Source organism: Acomys russatus, chromosome 20 (genome assembly GCF_903995435.1).
Source record: "Acomys russatus chromosome 20, mAcoRus1.1, whole genome shotgun sequence".
NCBI classification, from domain to species: Eukaryota; Metazoa; Chordata; class Mammalia; order Rodentia; family Muridae; genus Acomys; species Acomys russatus.
The window spans coordinates 53,506,910-53,525,401 of NC_067156.1; the positions used below are offsets into that span (position 1 = coordinate 53,506,910).

The window sequence follows — 18,492 nt, forward strand, 5'->3', positions numbered from 1 at the left end:
GCTTGAAAGTTTTTATAATAAAGTCAGAGGGGAAAGAAAAATGTATATAGGTGTATGTGATCATACATTTCATAGAAAATAAGTTACACAGTAGCACAGCCTAATAAATGTGTGTCCTTCATATTACAAACTGTCCAAACTGTTGCTGTAGCTGGGTGGTATGGTGCTTGCCAAGCAGGAACAAGGTTCTGAGGTTCCATCCCTAGCCCCTCACATGGTGGTGGTGGCGGTGGTCATGGTGAGGATGAGGATGGTGGTGGTGATGATGAGGACGAGGATGATGGTGGTGATGATGGTGATGAGGATGGTGGTGGTGGTGATGAGGATGAGGATGATGATGGTGGTGGTGGTGATAGTGATGGTGGTGATGGTGGTGATGATGAGGGTGGAGGTGGTGGTGGTGATGAGGATGATGGTGGTGGTGGCGATGAGGATGAAGATGATGGTGGTGGTGGAGGATGATGATGATGGTGGTGGTGGTGGTGATGAGGATGATGGTGGTGGTGGTGATGATGAAGATGATGGTGGTGGTGGTGGTGGAGGATGATCATGATGATGGTGGTGGTGATGTGGTGGTGATGGTGATGATGATGATAATGGTTGTGATGGTGGTAATGATGAGGGTAGTGGTGGTGATGGCCATGGTGATGATGGAGATGGTGGTGGTGGTGATGGTGATGGTGGTGATGGTGGTGATGGTGGTGGTGGTGGTGGTGGTGATGGTGGTGGTGGTGGTGATGGTGGTGGTGGTGGTGATGGTGGTGGTGGTGGTGATGGTGGTGATGGTGGTGGTGGTGGTGATGGTGGTGGTGATGGTGGTGGTGGTGATGGTGGTGGTGATGGTGGTGGTGGTGGTGGTGGTGATGGTGGTGATGGTGGTGATGGTGGTGGTGGTGGTGGTGGTGGTGATGGTGGTGGTGGTGGTGGTGGTGGTGGTGGTGATGATGAGGGTAGTGATGGTGGTCGTGGTGATGGTGGTGGTGGTGGTGATGGTGGTGGTGGTGATGATGAGGGTGGTGATGGTGGTGGTGATGAATGTTGATAACATAATTGAGTACGTGAAGGGTTATGTTATAGTTATTTTTAACTGTCTTCTGAATTCTTTTAAATATTTTCAGGGAATTAAGTACCACTAGTAACCACATGTCTATGTTCCCCTCCTCCCGCGCTGTGGTTGGTATTTCTTGGCTTCCCGTTCTTTTGTCCTTCCTGGCCTTGTCTCTGCCTGGTGTCTTCACTCCTGTACCTGCATCCTGCCCTGCCCAGTACGCTTCTTCTCTCCGCTCTCCCGAGGAGGAAGTGACATCACATAAAATTACACAAGCCTACATGATACTATTACTTACATTAGCTAGGATTTCATGCTTTCAGCCTAAAGATCATGAGAGATAATTAGTATAAGGTTAAATTTTCATCATGTATTCCGTAGGCATCAGGCGCAAGCGCGGCACTGCCAAATGGTAAGCTACAAAGATGATGATGCCTGGCATCTGAAACTAAACAAGGACATTATCAAAGAGGGTGTCTAATTAGGGTTACTATTGCTGTAATAAAACATCATGACCAAAAGCCAGTTGGGGAAGAAAGGGTTTATTTAGCTTACACTTCCATATCACTGTGGAAGGAAGTCAGAACAAGAACGCAAACGGGGCAGAAACCTGGAGGCAGGAGCTGATACAGAGGCCATGAAGGTGCTACTCACTGGCTTGGTCTCCATGGCTTGCTCAGCCTGCTTTCTTATAGAACCCAGGACCACAGGCCCAGGGATGGCCCCACCCACGATGAGCTAGGCTCTCCCCCACCAACCACTGATTAAGAAAATGCCCCACAAGGCTTGCCTACAATCCAATCTAATGGAGGCATCTTCTAAATTGAGGCTTGCTCTCTGATGGCAATTCCACAGAAAATTAACCATAGTCAGTATAATTAACCCAGTAGTCCCACTTCTGTTTATATACCCAGGAGAACTGAAAGTGTACATGCACATGGAATTTTCCAGCAGGGATGTTCGTAACAACCAAACTGTAGAAACAGCCCAAATAAAGGGATAAACAAAACATTATACAGCCACGTGATGCAAAGTTTAATATAGCTATATAAAACAATGAAGTCACTTTGCATACTGAAACACAGAAGAACCTGGAACACATTCTAAGTCAGTGAAGGCAGACGTGAAAGGCCCCGTGTACATGAAATATCCAGGACAGGTATATATGTTGAGACAAAATAGATTAGGTGCATATAGGGGCCAAGGTGAGCTGGGAGTTAAGTAGCTTTGGTGGGTAGATGGTTCTTTATCGAATGATGAAAATGTTCTGAGGGATTATGAAGATAGTTATGCAAACCTTGAATATAAAAAAAAAATCAATTGATTACAGGTCTTAAATACATTTCAAAGTGAGACTCCCAGCCATGTGTGGGGACATGCACCTGAAGTCTCAGCTAAGCAGGAAGCTGAGGCAGGAGAGTCACCTTAGCCCAACAGTTGGAAACTGGGCAATTCAGCAAGACCACATTTCAAAAGAAAAGTAGGCAGAGTATGGTGGGGCATGCCTTTACTCCCAGCAGAGGCAGGCAGATGCCGGTGAAATCAGGACCAGCCTGACCTACATAGAGTTCCAGGCCAGGCAGGACCACATACTAAGATGCTGTCTCCAAGAAAAGAAACATAAATTAGCATTTACTGTCGGACTGGTTTGCTAAGTTTTTAACTTGGATATTACAGAGTCCTGATCTTTGGAGTCTGCCTGTTTAGGGGACCTTTCTATTTAATAATCAAAGAAATGAGAGACTCCATTCCAAGGTATCAACAGGCCACTGAGTAGACCCTAAAGTGATCTGCTCCATCATCATGAGACCTAAAACATGTCATGTCTGCCGTGTGCTTATCGTTATTTTATCCATTCATGATGGCTTTTTGTCAGCTTGACACAAGCTAGAATCATTTGCAAAAGGGGAACACCAATTAGGGAATTGCCTCCATCAGACTGGCCTGTGTGCAAATCTGCGGGGCATTTTCTTGATTGATTACAGATCTGGGGAGGCCCAGCTTACCGTGCATGGTGTCACCCTGGGGCAGATGTCCTGCAAGTCATGAGGGACACGCTAGTAATCAGCAGTCCTCCAGGTTCCTGCCTCAAGTTCCTCCCCTAACTTCCCTTCATGATGGACTGTAAGCTATAGTGACAGCATACTGCCCCCAGTCTGCCTAGCAACCTATGACATCATTACCTGCCTGCCACTAGGTGTGCCAGCTGCCCAAGATGTAAAAAGGGCAAACTCACCTCATATCTCTCTCTCTCTCTCTCTCTCTCTCTCTCTCTCTCTCTCTCTCTCTATCTATCTATCTATCTATCTCTCTCTCTCTCTCTCCCTCTCTCTCTTTCTCTCTCTCTCTCATTCTTCCTTCTCTGTTGCCTCTCTCTCTCTTCCTCTCTTCCTCTCTCTTGTTCTCTGTGTCTGTCTCTCTCTCTCTGCTTGGGGTTCCCCTCCCACTTCCCTGCTCTCCCACGCTTACACAATAAACTTCTCCATATCATATCTGTTGCCTGGCATCTTATTTTTTAATCACGAGCAGTCTGTAAAGCTTTAACTGAATGTATCGTACGTAGGCCTTTTCTGTTTTCCCCACTATCTTAGTCCACTATGTTCATGAATACAAAAGGAATGTTTTTATAATGATAACATCGTTAAAGGCACAGTATCTGCTCACAACACTGTTCATAGTCCTTCAAAAAAAAAAAAAAAAAACAGCGTTCAGCAGCTGGTGAACGATTAAACAGAATATGATATGTTCATAGAATGAACAGTGGTTCAGGAATAAGAAGAATGAGGTCATCTGAGCTGTGTGTCAGGAGGCATAGCTTAAAAAAAAGAAGAAAAGAAAAGACTAAGGTTATGCCACACAGCCTCCTTTACAATAGAAGCATTTACTGCCTCGGGGACAATAGAAAACTGTAATGACACCTTATGTAAGGACCGTCCCTCCTCCCAGTAATGCAATCAGAGCTTTTAGAAAGGACATTAGAATGTAAGGAAGCCTCTCTTTGAGAATTTCACATTAAAGTCTGAAAAAAGGGCTCCATAGGCTGGTGTATGTACCAGTCATTAGAATGAAATAACTTTATTATAGAAAAATCCCACCGATCACATAATAACTAGGGTCCCTCATATCCATGGTTAACATTTAAGAAGTAAGCATTATTCTATTATAATAGTAAAATGATATAATGAAACCTAAACACAGTTTACACTTTTTTATGGACTTCACTGTTCATATGAGATGTCCTTATTTCTTTTTTTTTTTTTTTTTTCCGAGACAGGGTTTCTCTGTGTAGCCTTGGCCATCCTGGATTCACTTTGTAGACCAGACTGGCCTCGAACTCACAGCGATCCGCCTGCCTCTGCCTCCCGAGTGCTGGGATTAAAGGCGTGCGCCACCATGCCTGGCTTGAGATGTCCTCATTTCACATTCTATTTGATATTAATAAAAAGTTAGCGGTTGGCATTATTTCTGGGATTAATAAATGCAAAGTCCCTAATCTGGCTGCCTCTCGCAGGCAGCGGTTGCTAAGGAAGAAACTGCTTTGCTATAACTTTCTAGTAAGATGTGAGCAGCACCTAAATATATCTTCTAAGATAAAAAAGACCTGGAAGGTCATTTTGCCAAAAAAGGTAATTTTGTATTGTTTTCAACTGAACATATTTAATGATGTTTCAGTTCTCTTAAGAAACTAGTGTGGGGAGGGTGGGGGCAGGAGGAATGGCGGGAGGGGCCACGATTGGGATTTAAAGTGAATAAACACATTAATTAATGGGAAAATAAAAGAAACTAATATGAAGTTAACATTGACTACAAGGTCAGTTTCCCATTCTGGTTCCTTCTAAGATATGATGTGACCTGACGAGTGTGGCTATCCCCTTGGATGCTCAGGCAGCTGGTTCTGGGTGCACAGATGTCAAATTCTGTGTCTACTGAAGTTCCTATGTACTCATAAAGTGACAGACGTGTTTGCACCGTCCATGTGCTCATCCTCCTGTGTTCTAAATCAACCCCAGGTGACTTGTGAAGCCCATGCAGTGTAAGTGCTTTGTGAGCTGATGTTACACTGGGCTGTTAGGGGGCCAAAGACAAGGGAGAAGCCTGTGCAAATTCAGCCCAGGCTAAGTTCCTTTGTTTGTTTGTTTGTTTGTTAAATACTGTCACTCCACAACTGGCTAAGGCAAAAGCGTAAAACTTGCAGATAAAGAGATGTCTATCCCTCTCCAGAAGTAAACACTTCTCAGAGTGCTGGGAACTCTTCCAGGAGATAGGGGCTCTTGAGAAATGAAACTGACGATTCAGTCCTGGGCTGCTACCAAAAAGAACAGAACAGAAACCTTCCAACCAGCCAGAGCCAATGAGGCATTGCTATCACCGTTCCCGTATTTTGGTTCAGGTAAATGCATTGAAAATTTTTCAGTTTGGGTTAGTGAAAAGAAAATTCAATTATTGTTTTTCAGTTCTTTTTTTTAACACACACACACACTCCAATCACTTCTGCAAACCTACTTTCTCCATGTATGGTGACTTACTGGTGAATGCTGCTTTCCACACATTGGTGTAGGCTGGAGTGAGGAGAGGAGGATCTTGCTCCACCACCCCCACAACCACACCCCCACCACCACCCCACCACCCACGACCCCCTCCCCCGGGCTTGGCTCGAGCTAGGCAACACTACAGCGAGCTCCACCCCCATTACTAACTGGAACCTGGGATTTATTTATTTCTTCCCTGAGCTCTTCCTGGTGGTTCCCAGAGAGAAGTGGCCACACTTCTCCCTCCCTCACCAGGTTCTTAAGAATGCTTGCCATGCACACAGGAAGTTATCATTTGCTTGGGTTTGCCAACTATCTTTGTCCCCTATAGTGCTCATCTAGCCTGGAGCTCATTAAATACTTTGTGGCATACAGGCATGGACTAGAAGATTCCAGCACAGCTCTACCAATCAGCATAAGAAGGCACACATTATATTTTAAACCGCTCCCCCACCACACACATACACACACACACACACACACACACACACACACACACACACACACGCACACGCACACACACAGCTAGATGTGTAGGAAGAACACATGCCAGAAGAACAGAGCCAGAAGACCACCACCTCATAAAGAATGAATGTGCAGATGTAAATCAGAGCATCCTCAGCGATAACTCCTGAAACTCTAACCCAAACCTCTAGTTGGACAGAGATGTGTGTAAGTAGGCGTGAAGACAGAGGTCAGTCTCTCTAAAGATTTGCCAAGTGGCCTTACCTCACTAATTATCCAGTGCCCGGGAGCCAGCTGTGTGAGAATCTCAGAACAGAATAAAAGCTTGCTGCTGAAGATTGTGCCTAGGACTTATTAGCTGTATATTATGTTGGGTTTTGGGGCATCCATGGAAAAGAAGAAGCAGGACCTGGGATACTGCTTTCATTACTCAGGGAGAGGAGAGCCTCCGCTAGTCTCTGTGCCTACCTGCGATCTCTGGATATAGGGGTCCTAGACTTCACCCACACTGGGAAGTGGTCCTGCTGTGGTTTAGTGTGTAGCCCCTTTTAGTGCCTGTCCCACACTTTAAAATCAACCTTGCCATTGGTACCACTCCTCAGTCTTCTCAAGGGGACAACACTCGGTCAATTTACCTTTCTAGAATAAGTAGTGATCATTTGTTGTGTTACTGTTGTGTTTGGGTTTTTGAAGCCAAGTAGCCTAGGCTAACTTGGGACTTTGTATTTTCCCATCTTGGCCTTCCCAGATGCTGGCATTACAGGTGGACACCACCACACCCAGTGGGGATCGAACCTAGGGCTTTATGAATGATAGGCAAGCACTGTTACAATTAACCTACATCCCGCATCCCTGAGGTTTCTTTGTTCTTTGTTTCTTTGTTGTTATGTTCTCTACATTGGATTGATTTCTTTCTGCTTCTGAGGGTGTCCATGGAATCGGATGTCAACCCTTAAGCAGAGGAATGGTCTCTGCCAAGTTACTTAGTTCCCTATGCTGAGGTTTCCTGGCCTGAAAACTGGATCTGTTAAAGGTATCTACCTACTGCCGTGTGAGGATAAAATGAGTTTATTTATGGGAAAGTGCTGAACAATGCCTATCAGTTAAGCATGTAATGGGTAGCGGTAGTCATTAGCTCCATCTGCCAGCATTTGCCATGATTGTATTCCAAACCATCCCGCCTAATTAGAGTTTGTTATGAAGAAAGCTATAGGGCTAGGATGCGGCTCAGTATAAACAGTCTGTCTAGTATGCATGGAGCCCTAGGTCCCATCCCCACGACCACAAGGAAACAAAGAGGAAGGGACGAAAGACTGAGAGCAGGGAAAGGGAGGTAGGGACTGCTGACAAGGAACTTGTTTGTAAACTCCAAGACAGGCCAGAGATCTAAAGCGAGAGGAGAGTAGGCTGAGGGTGAGCAGGAGAGCTCAAACACCCTCTTCCCTCACCTTTGACACATTGACATACGACATGTCTAGAAAAGCTTCCGTGGGCATGGGAGGTGAGTGCTAAGCTTGCCCCTCAGCCACACTTCCTGCTCCCACACGGCACAGTGGGACAGCAGAATAGCGCCCCCTGCTGTCTCATACTTAATGTCACAACAGATGCGAACCAGGCGTGTGTCCCGTGCTTTGGCAGCCTTACAGAATTCAGCTGCCCCACACAGTAAGGGGACCTCACTAGGGGGAGGCATTCGAGGAAGCAGTCCCTCGTCCCCCACCTCTGCTTTGGTCAGGTGGCACAAATCTTGAATTTCAATTCTTCAATCTGATTTGCCTGGAACAAGAACGAACCCTGCCCTATAAGGGAAGGTAGCCTGTGTGCCCTGGGGCAGAGACCAGTGATGTTAGTAAGAGCCGTATTCTGAGGAAAGGCACATTTTAGCTGATTAGCCAGCTATCACATGAGTGATGCAGGACCCTGGATTAAAATAATCTCTAAACAGAATTTGCTCACATACTCAGTATCTTCTGCTAACTCCTGAGGGCAGAGGGCCATCTTGTTACTGCTGTGTGGGAGGAACGTTTGTAAAGGAAAGTTACAGCACACATTGCTGCCATGGAAAGCCTACATTTATTTTTAAAGTGCCTACCAGGCAGTGACAGGCTTGGTGTATGCCAGTGTGTGGGTCTCTGTACCTCACCCTTAGCTCCTGCATAATGTAAAATGGCAGATAACCTGTCAGAATTCAGTGTGAGCAAAGCTCCTTGGATATTTATAAAACACTAGAAAGATAAAATCGTACCAGCAAAAGATGGGTCTTTTTGTTGCTCAGAAACATAAGGGTTAGTGATGGCAACTGTCAGCCAGATCCCCTGTAAACTGAGCTACCAGCCAGTGCGTGCGGTTAGGTCAGAAAAGAGGCATCACAGCTCCTGCACAGATTGTAAGCAAAGACCCAGACGCAGGCCCTGGGCAGCTTTTGTCTTCCAGGAATAGATTCTGGTTCCCTAAGAAAGCAGAGGTTGCCCTTGTGCATAAAGAAAGCTTTAGTCTGGCAGGGGCGGGGAGGGGGCTTGCTATTTTGCATTTCAGCGCAGCGCCCAAACACTCCTCCCTAGCTAGCCAAGTTTGGAGCCTCGATATTTTTTACGTACAGGTCTGGACATATCCCGTCTTCTTCCATAGCTTACACTCCCAAACAAAAGTGCCTGCGGGCACTGGTTTTGTGAATTTGCTCCTAGTTTGGGGCCAGGTTAACTCCCGCAGCGACTGCGCAGGCGCTTAGGCGGGAGGGGCCAAGCATTGTCCGTCACTCCGGCACCTCCCTCTGGCACCGCCCTCCCTTACTTCCGTCTCCAGCGGGCCCCGCCCCGGCGCTGAATTTGACGTCACTGTCTACGCCGCTCGCCGTAGATACAGGAAGTGGGACCAAAACAAAGGATTGTTGGCCGGGTGCGGACCTCCTTGCGCCGGTCTTCCTGCTGCTTTGGCCCGGCCCACCCCACAGAAGCCGCCCGACCATGTCCAACATGGAGAAACACCTATTCAACCTGAAGTTCGCGGCCAAAGAACTGAACAGGAGTGCCAAAAAATGCGACAAGGAGGAAAAGGCCGAAAAGGCCAAAATTAAAAAGGCCATTCAGAAGGGCAACATGGAAGTTGCGAGGATACACGCCGAAAATGCCATCCGCCAGAAGAATCAAGCGGTGAATTTCTTAAGAATGAGTGCACGGGTGGATGCGGTGGCTGCCAGAGTCCAGACTGCAGTGACGATGGGCAAAGTGACCAAGTCCATGGCCGGTGTGGTTAAGTCGATGGATGCGACGTTGAGGACCATGAATCTGGAGAAGATCTCTGCTTTGATGGACAAATTCGAGCACCAGTTTGAGACCTTGGACGTCCAGACGCAGCAAATGGAGGACACGATGAGCAGCACGACTACGCTGACCACTCCCCAGAACCAAGTGGATCTGCTGCTCCAGGAAATGGCAGACGAGGCGGGCCTCGACCTCAACATGGAGTTGCCGCAGGGCCAGACCGGTTCCGTGGGAGCGAGCGTGGCTTCGGCTGAGCAGGATGAACTGTCGCAGAGACTGGCCCGCCCTTCGCGATCAAGTCTGACGGCCGAAACCGTCCGAGGTTTCCTTTTGACGTGCTCTCTGTGTTTTAGAGAGGTATCCTAGAACTGTGCCAGAATGCCGAACTCTCTTCCAAGAACCTTTGCGTTTACAGCCCTCTCCAGATACGTTAAATTCCAGTTTTTCTCCACTTCTAACTGGATTTTAAAGCTCTTTATGGCTTATGATGATGTGTATTTTTATAGCTGCCTTTTAACAGAACTGGTTATTTTGCTCTATATAAGCCTAGGAAAAATCGACAAAACTCTAGTCCTCATGTATTCCGTTTTCGGTATGACTGATGGTACATAGACTGACAAGTGGTGCATAAAAATTAGAGGAGGAGGGATGGATGGTTTAGTAATAAATATGTAAACACTTTGTTCAACTTACTAGTGGAAAATACTTTTTGTATATCATTTGGTTTTCTTTGTTTTTGCCATCAAAGACTGCAATTGACTATTAATTTATTCTCATAACTTATACTAAAGTTACCTTAGAAAATTTTTGCAAACTACTCTTTTTACATTAGCTCATGTAATAATGGGGGAAATGGCACATCATTTATTATCAAGAAAATTTAAATTTGTTTATATATATTTTATTTAGGAGGCTTACCGTTTAATAATTCCTAGCTGTTTTCTAATGAAAGTCAACCCTTTATAGACTTTGGATCAAAATAATTACATGCCTAACATTGCCAAAGAACTGTTGATTTGTCCAGGTTAGCCCTGGGACTGTGTAATTATAGATTTTGTTTTTATTTAATAACCAAAAATATAAATAAAATTAGGACAACATATTTAAGTTATAACTATTTGTATATATTATTTTGTCTTAAAGCAACAACTTTTTTTTTGGTTTTTCGAGACAGGGTTTCTCTGTGTAGCCTTGGCCATCCTGGACTCACTTTGTAGACCAGGCTGGCCTCGAACTCACAGCGATCCGCCTGCCTCTGCCTCCCGAGTGCTGGGATTAAAGGTGTGCGCCACCACGCCCGGCTAAAGCAACAACTTTTTAAATCGCAAAAAGCCTAAGTTAATGCTATAGATGTACAAAACTTAAATGTACTTGTAGCCAGCTAGAAGTCTAGGACAAAGGAATGAGTTGAGATTAGAAGGAAATAGATAGAGGCTGGAAGCCACCACCACCAGCTGCCTTACTTTATAGCCTTCAGTGTAAAGTAAGCAACTCCCACTTTCTTCTGTCCTCAACACACAAGCAACTTGTGTTTGCTTGGCACATCTATTAACCTAAGTTAAATACTTATAAAGTTTGTTTTATTCCTCAGTTTCCTACGGGTTTCTTTTTTTTCCCCATTAACAGATCCAATGTTTCAGACAAGACAGAGCCTCTGAAAAACTCTTTGAAAAATTCATTATTATAGTGTGCGTTTTCATGTGAATGAGTGTTTAATGAAAAAAGGGCAAGCATACACAGATGAGTAGTGGCACTCAAGGTGTATGTCTGTTTATGAGAGTGTGTACGTGCTGTGTGTGTGTGTGTGTGTGTGTGTGTGTGTGTGTGTGAATACAGCCTGTGTCTTAATCCTTTATACTGGAAAACTTTGGTTAATTGCAACTTTAAAAAATAGATTAATAGCCAGGCATGGTGGCGCATGCCTTTGATCCCAGCACTCAGGAGGTAGAGGCCAGCCTGGTCCACAAAGTGAGTCAAGGACAGCCACGGCTGTTCAAAAACAAACAAAAAAGTAATATTGGCTCCTTGTTAAATTGAAGATCATTTTGTACTGCAAGTATTCCCATCAAAATATTTTCTGTGAGATTGAAGAATACTACATATACTTAAACTCAAACTATGTTCATTTCATACTTACCATATGAATGTATATTTTTATGAATCATAAACATTATTTTCAAAAGAACTTAGGCCCATGAATTATTTCCTCGATTTTGGAATGGATGCAGTTTTGAATTTTAAATCATTAAAACAGGATAAGTATATTTTTAAATGGCATATTATTACATGTGTGTTTATGAATCTCAGCCTAGAATGAATGCTTAACATCCATGAGACCCTGGGCTAGATTCCCAGCAACAATGACAACCAAAAAAAGGAAAAAGAATTGTGGGGGAGGGGGGCAGAAGCTATTAAGGTATTTGAGAATGGAGAACTCAGAAGTAGGTTTGGATCAGAGCATGCGCTTTCAATCCTAAATTATCAACCGGGTAGCACAGCATTTTCTTCTAGATTCTTGGGAGCCTTGATATTCTTACTCTGAGTGTTTCTTCATGGAAATACACACACACACACACACACACACACAAAGCTGGGTTTTAAAATTAAGGAGAAAACAATACAAATGGACTGATGTGCAAAGGCAGCTTTCCCATGTTAATGTATTTTAGTGCAGGGCCCCAGCTTTGTGTGATCAGAAAACATTCTAACCAAACTCTTCTTCCTGCTGCTTTTGATTTGGGGGTGAGGTAGGGGAGACACATGTCAGTACCCATCTCCTCTGATTGACTTATTAACCCAGCCTGTGTGTAATCAATAGTGAAAGATTTCCCGGCAATACATACAGTGTCGGGTCCCAGCCCGCAGGAAAAATCGAATCAGGGTTCACCTGAAAGAGGGAGTGGGGATTGAAAGTAGGATACAGAGACGTGAGAAATAATAAATCAAGTCAGGAAATTTCTGATCAAGACCCACTTTAATGTCCTACTAGTAAGAATATATAGAGAGCAAGGTCAATAGGATCTGTTCTAATCTCACTCACCCTAGGCAAGAATACAATAGCCTAAATCGCTCCCTGTGGAACTTCCTAGTTCTCTGAGTAGTTCCCTGTAAGAATTTCCTTGATCCTCTAAGTGGTTCCAAGTTGAGACTTCTCTACTTCTTTCAAAGGTAAATAGTCCAAGGATAGCCTAGAACACAAGACCTCGTGAAGTAAAGGTCAGCAACTCGAAGGTCACAGCATACAGCCTAAGCACAGGATTTCTGACGTGGCAGAATTTGGCATGGCTTCTTCCCACAATACAGCATCCTTCTGGGGGCGTTTGCTGTCAAAACATAGCTCAAAACTGCCAGCAAAACCAACAAAGCAGGAGACATCCAGCAAACTAGTGAAAACACCTACTTCTTTTTTTTTTTTTTTTTTTTTTTTTTTTTTTTTTTTTTCTTTTCTTCCTTTCTTCCAGTACCTGGTCTGGTAAACTGTCTGCCCATTTCCCCCAAGTTCATTTTTCTACAATTACATTGTCAGGCCCATAGGGAGCAGAACCAGACAGAATCTGGTCGTACAGTCAGCTCCTGGCAGTATCTCAGAGATTCAAGCCTTGTTCGGTGCTTGTGGCAGTACTCAGAATCCCCTGATGACCACAGGCAGACAGGGAAGGCCAGGAGAGGGAGCACACCCAGAACCCTGGTACTTTCTCACCATGTGAATATTTTTATTCATCAGCACTTTTATATCTTATAGGTAGGTATCAGGATTTAGAGGAAAATTTCTTACTTTGCTCAACAATTGCAGCTTGCTCTTTTTTTTTTTCACAAAAATTATGTAAAACTATAATTAAAATGAAAAGGTAGGGCTGGGAGACATTGTTTTATGTACTGGGGTTTTAACCCAGTGTCATACAACATTTTCACTGAGCTGTATCCCCAGCTTTCCCCACTCCCTACTTTCTGATTTTGAGACAGAATCTCACTAAGTGTCCAAGTACTTCTGCAGTTTGCTTGGAACTAGGCCAAGGGTCAGGGCTGGACAGACTTTGGAAACCGCCTTGCAGAGCAGAGTGGGGGGAGCCTGAGGCGTCTCTGTCACCTTTGCTTCTTCCGTTGGCATCTCAGTCTCACAACCTTAACAGGCTTCAGGAAGGTTCCCACCAGGTCCCTCCCACCAGGTCCCTCCCACCACTTCCTCTGGAAGCAGTGTTTAATTACATCCCTCAAGAACCTCATATGTACTCTTTGTCAACCATTTTTCACCCTTTCTACTTGTAATAATTATCCAAGAATATTATGTTCACCCACCTGCCTCCACCCTGGGTTGCACTGTGTTTTAAATTGGTTGCTTCCTAAGCTAACTCTGACTCTAACCACCAGCTTTGTATCTCATCGTTAGCTCCGTCCAGCCCTTCTTGTCAGGGTCCTTCCTCATTGTCTCACTCAGTTGAAGGAGGAGTAGATGTGTGTCCCTTCCATGGCTGTTTCCTGAAGACTGGGCACTGCACTAAGTGTTGGGGACCTCACAGTCCCTGAGACAAAGACATGTGCTCTGGGTCCCTCCCAGGACCTGGAACACTAGGTGCCCCATGAAACAGGCTCTTGCCTCCAACAGCAGGAGGAAGAAGTGGCCTGCTACCAGGAACAGGAAAGGCTTGAAATACGGCAGCCTGTTGATTCACCTGCCACACCCTACACAGGTCTGGTCACCCTGCCCCTGAACTGACTTACATGAGAGTGACTGCGAAGAATGTGCTGACAAAATATGCAGATGCTCTTTCTCAGCTGCACACACTCAGGCTCATCCTTCCACACGCTCACACCACTGTTCACACTGACATCCTCTCATTCACATGCTTATTCTCACAAGCACATGCAAACATCATACCGTCAACCTCAGACACACTCAGACTTTCACACTCACATTATTTTTGTTGGTTTCTGTTTTGTAGTAGCGTTACAACTCCTTTTCCTACCAGCTTGGCTTTGGAAACAGTTTGCATTCCCCTGCCTCAGTTTCAGACGAGCCACCACTAACAACCTTTCCTGACTGGGGAAGAGGGAACGAGGAAGGGAAGCAGAGGTCAAAGGACAGGGTGACAACATCAAACAGAATGCAGGCCTTGGCCTCCCCTCGGGACAGATATATATCAGCACCTAGGCCTGTCTTCACTGTGACTTTGCAAATGTCCCATTAATTGTAGGCCAGGCCCTGGGATACAGTGACCAGAGAACAGGACTGACCTTGTACTGGTTTTCCTTGCAGCTTCCTGGAAAGGATTGACAGTGTCAGTCTGGTTGACTACACACCCACAGACCAGGTACGTGAGAGTAGAGCCATCAGAAGCTTCTAGATAGGCTGCCAAGAACATTCCAGGTTAATTTAGAAGACTTAGGAAAAACGTACTCATAACCACTGCTGCTTGCACCTTGCTATGCCTCCCTCGTGTTGGCCCTAACAGAGCACAACTATGCAAGTAAGTGACAAGAAAGCTACTAAAGTGCAGTAGCTTGCAGCCCTGGGATCCCTGACTTATGAATGAGAGTTAATTCCTATCGATCCTTCCCAGTAGACTGCCAGGTATAGCTGAGCAGCACAGACTTTGTCCCTGAGCACTGTCACTGTGGTTTGGCTGTCATATAACAAGATGTGGGCATGATTCATTTCTAAAACATCCCAAGAAGCATGCAAGCATAGTTACTGTGTGAAGGGCCAAACTGATTAACTTTGAAGGGGTTCTAAAACAGAGCATTCATCTATGTTTTAATTACTCCTTTTTTTTTTTTTTTTTTTTTTTAACAATCGACGTTGTTGTTTCTCACCTTCCACACTTATGCCAGGGCACACTTTATTTCTCTCTTCTTGCCCCAGGACCTCCTCAGATGCAGAGTGCTGACATCGGGAATTTTTGAGACGCGATTCCAAGTGGACAAAGTGAACTTTCAGTGAGTACTTGCTAAGAGTGTGGTCCATGGCAGGGGGAGGGATAGGAAGCCCATCCTAGTGCCAGCGTCTGGGAAGAACGGGAGCAACAAGGCCTTGGGGCCGAAGGGGTTGGGACTGGGATACAGGAAAGGCTAGACTCCAGCAAGGGCACTAAGAAGCTCATCCACAGGGAGATATTGCTCCAGGAAAGGGGTGCACTGTGCAGGAAGGCATGAGAAGAGGGGCCCACCTGACGAGCTGCAGGAACAGCAAGGAAACTGTGCGTGGGGACTTGAGCCCAACAACTGGAGAGCCTCAGGGATGGCAGTGTCATCTGCCAGAATGAGGGTGATGGAGACCTTTCAGAAGCACCTGGTGATGAGGGGGCTGTGGGTGGAGCCGGGTCAGAAGGAAGCCCCTCCCACTTCCGCCGGGGAAGACCGCCTTCCGAAGCTGAGACCAGATATCAGAAGTATCCGCCCCAGCACAGACGTAGCATGCACCTGGTACAAGACGTGGTATAAACTAGAAGGCACCACATTTATTAGGCACCTACTGTATGTTCCTGGACACCATGCCCGCTGTTTTTGTGCCATACTCTTGACTCCTACAACCACAACGTAGGACGAAGGAGGAGGAACTGAAGCCGGGAGAGACTGCATGACTTGTAGCTCAAGATCAAGGGCTGAGACACATGATGTGCATCATGAGCAGCTAACCATTCTGACAACAAAGGAGAATGGTGAACGCTTGTGCCCTTTGCCCCAGTTTCCCGCCCCACCTCCCACCCCCCATAACTGGAGTCTCTCTGTTTCTCTTCCGTAGCATGTTTGATGTCGGTGGCCAGAGGGATGAGAGAAGAAAATGGATCCAGTGCTTTAACGGTGATTTGCATGCTCCACAGAGGGCTTGATGCTGGCTCCCACCACGGGGTCCAGCTGTGTCTTAATCAGACAAACTCTAATCCTTGTGTAAAGTACAAGCCTTATAAATAACCATGCTCTTTTCTTAAACATGAATCCCATAGAGAATTTCAGCATATCACATTCCCTGTTACCTTTTTGGGTAGACTCAGGTGCAGCAACGCCCAGCTACGCATGCAGCCTATATTCAAGTCGTTCTAGATACAACGCCCAAATGACAGTGCCTAGGACCTGAGCAGTTATAACCCCAGGACGACTGACATTGTCCATCTAAAGTGCTTCCCCTCCCCTCTTTGCCCCAACTTAGATGTCACCGCCATCATCTACGTGGCAGCCTGCAGTAGCTACAACATGGTCATCCGGGAAGACAACAACACCAACAGACTGAGGGAGTCACTGGACCTGTTCGAAAGCATCTGGAATAACAGGTGATAAATTAATTCAAACCCAACACTGCATCACAGGCCTTTTATTAAAAATATAGCCAGGCGTGTGGGGACGTACGCCTATAATCCCAGCACTCAGGGAGGCAGAGGCAAGCTGATCTCTGTGGGTTCGAGGCCAGCCTGGTCTAAAAAGCGAGTCCAGGACAGCCAGAGATACACAGAGAAACCCTGTCTTGAAAAACAAAACAAACAAACACATGCAAAAAAGTATGTTAGCACATACCTCTAACATTAAGGCTTGTATTGTTGAATAAATATCTCTCTGTCAAGTGTTCTGCTACCATCCTCCCTATGGAATCATAGTTAATGGGAAAGAAACAGAGTCAGGAAGCACCAGGGATGCAGACGCATGCTCTGGAATGGTGGTCCATGGATATACAGCAAAACATCCACATTGTTGCGATAGGGAGAAAAGAATGAAAGTTCTAAGCCCAGCACTCAGGATGCAGGGTAGGACTGCCTTGCTGTAAGACCCTCTCAAAGAAAGGGGGGCATCAGGCACAGAGGATGCAGCTCAGTCATTGCTAGAGCTTTGCCTGTGCACGAAGCTCTGGGTCTGATTCCCAGTCCTAAAAAAGTTATAATCTTGTCTTAATTTATAAGTATGCATGAGAATAAACTGGGTGTGGTGGCACACGCCTTTAATTTCAGCACTCAGGAGGCAGAGACAGGTGGATCTCTGTGAGTTGGAGGCCAGCCTGTTCTATAGAGTAAGTCCAGAACAGCCAGGGCTGTTACATAGAGAAACCCTGTCTCAAAATAAAAAAAAAAAAAAAAAAAGCATGCATGAGAATAAAATATCTAGGCATAAAATTATAAAATTTCTAATAGTAATTATCATTTGATATAATGCATTTGAACACATGCACATTTTTCTATAACTTAAGTTATAGGGAGTGGGGGTGAACTCTGTGCCTCAAACTGGGCAAGCACCTGCCACTAAACCACATCATTTGTGTGTAGTATCTACAAAAATTACATAAGTGAAAGAGAAAACAAAACTAATGCATCTGAGGGTGAAATGGGTTGCATTTACATTTGTGGTCAGGTTCCTATGGACCAATCCCTTGGACCTTGTGGATGTCAAAGGGCTTTGTTTATTTGGCAACTAAGTTCCCTTTGGCTCTCTTTCAGCTTTCCTTACCTCACCACCTCTGTTCCTGGGCCTCATCCCTTTAGCTTCTCACATAGCTTTTCCCATGTGCTAAGAGGAGATGAGACAAAGAAAGATCCACGCTGGCAGCTAATTAAACTCATTGCGATTGGCTAATGAGTCATTTGGTACTTTAGTAACATGTTAACTTCTCCCATTAGAGTTTTCTGGCCCATTAAACCCCAAAATTACATCACAAGAGTCCAAATGTATTCATTATGTGCCTAGATCTTCACTTTGTTATCAATAAATAAATGTATGTCCCCACAGAGGTTCATGGAGAAGGAATGAACTGCTGCTATATTGTGATGCTTTTTCCTTGCTGGTGCAAAGTGCAAATAATTAGTATATGAAATGATCATGAGTCAGTTTCTGGAAGATGACAGTGATGTCCCTCTCCCCGACCACCTTTTTTGTTTCCCTGTCTTGCAGAGCTAGGGAGTGGGGGTGAACTCTGTGCCTCAAACTGGGCAAGCACCTGCCACTAAACCACATCATCTGAACTTCCCTGTTAATCAGGCAACATCGGTGTGTGTGGTGCTTCCACGTGCTGGTTTTGTGACACTGGCGTGGATTTTTGTTCTTTCCAGGTGGTTACGGACCATTTCTATCATCTTGTTCTTGAACAAACAAGATATGCTGGCAGAAAAGGTCTTGGCAGGGAAGTCAAAAATTGAAGACTATTTCCCAGAGTATGCCAACTACACTGTCCCGGAAGATGGTAAGTTTTCAGAACACCGTCTCACGTACAATT

At 45.3% G+C, this 18,492-nt stretch overlaps 2 protein-coding genes across 3 annotated transcripts in view; both read left to right on the forward strand.

Moving 5' to 3' along the window:
• The window catches only part of Gnal (G protein subunit alpha L), a 124,392-nt gene that overhangs the window by 97,825 nt on the left and 8,075 nt on the right, over nucleotides 1-18,492 (forward strand). For both annotated transcript variants that reach the window (XM_051163474.1, XM_051163475.1), the window contains exons 6-10: nucleotides 14,557-14,611; nucleotides 15,163-15,236; nucleotides 16,042-16,100; nucleotides 16,447-16,567; nucleotides 18,329-18,459. In XM_051163474.1, coding sequence (XP_051019431.1) covers nucleotides 14,557-14,611; nucleotides 15,163-15,236; nucleotides 16,042-16,100; nucleotides 16,447-16,567; nucleotides 18,329-18,459 — 440 coding nt within the window. The remainder of the gene's footprint in view (nucleotides 1-14,556; nucleotides 14,612-15,162; nucleotides 15,237-16,041; nucleotides 16,101-16,446; nucleotides 16,568-18,328; nucleotides 18,460-18,492) is intronic.
• Nucleotides 8,934-9,955, forward strand: Chmp1b (charged multivesicular body protein 1B). The gene is given in 2 exon segments (XM_051163476.1): nucleotides 8,934-9,587; nucleotides 9,589-9,955. Coding segments are annotated over 2 exon segments (600 nt in total). The 5' UTR covers nucleotides 8,934-9,005; the 3' UTR covers nucleotides 9,607-9,955.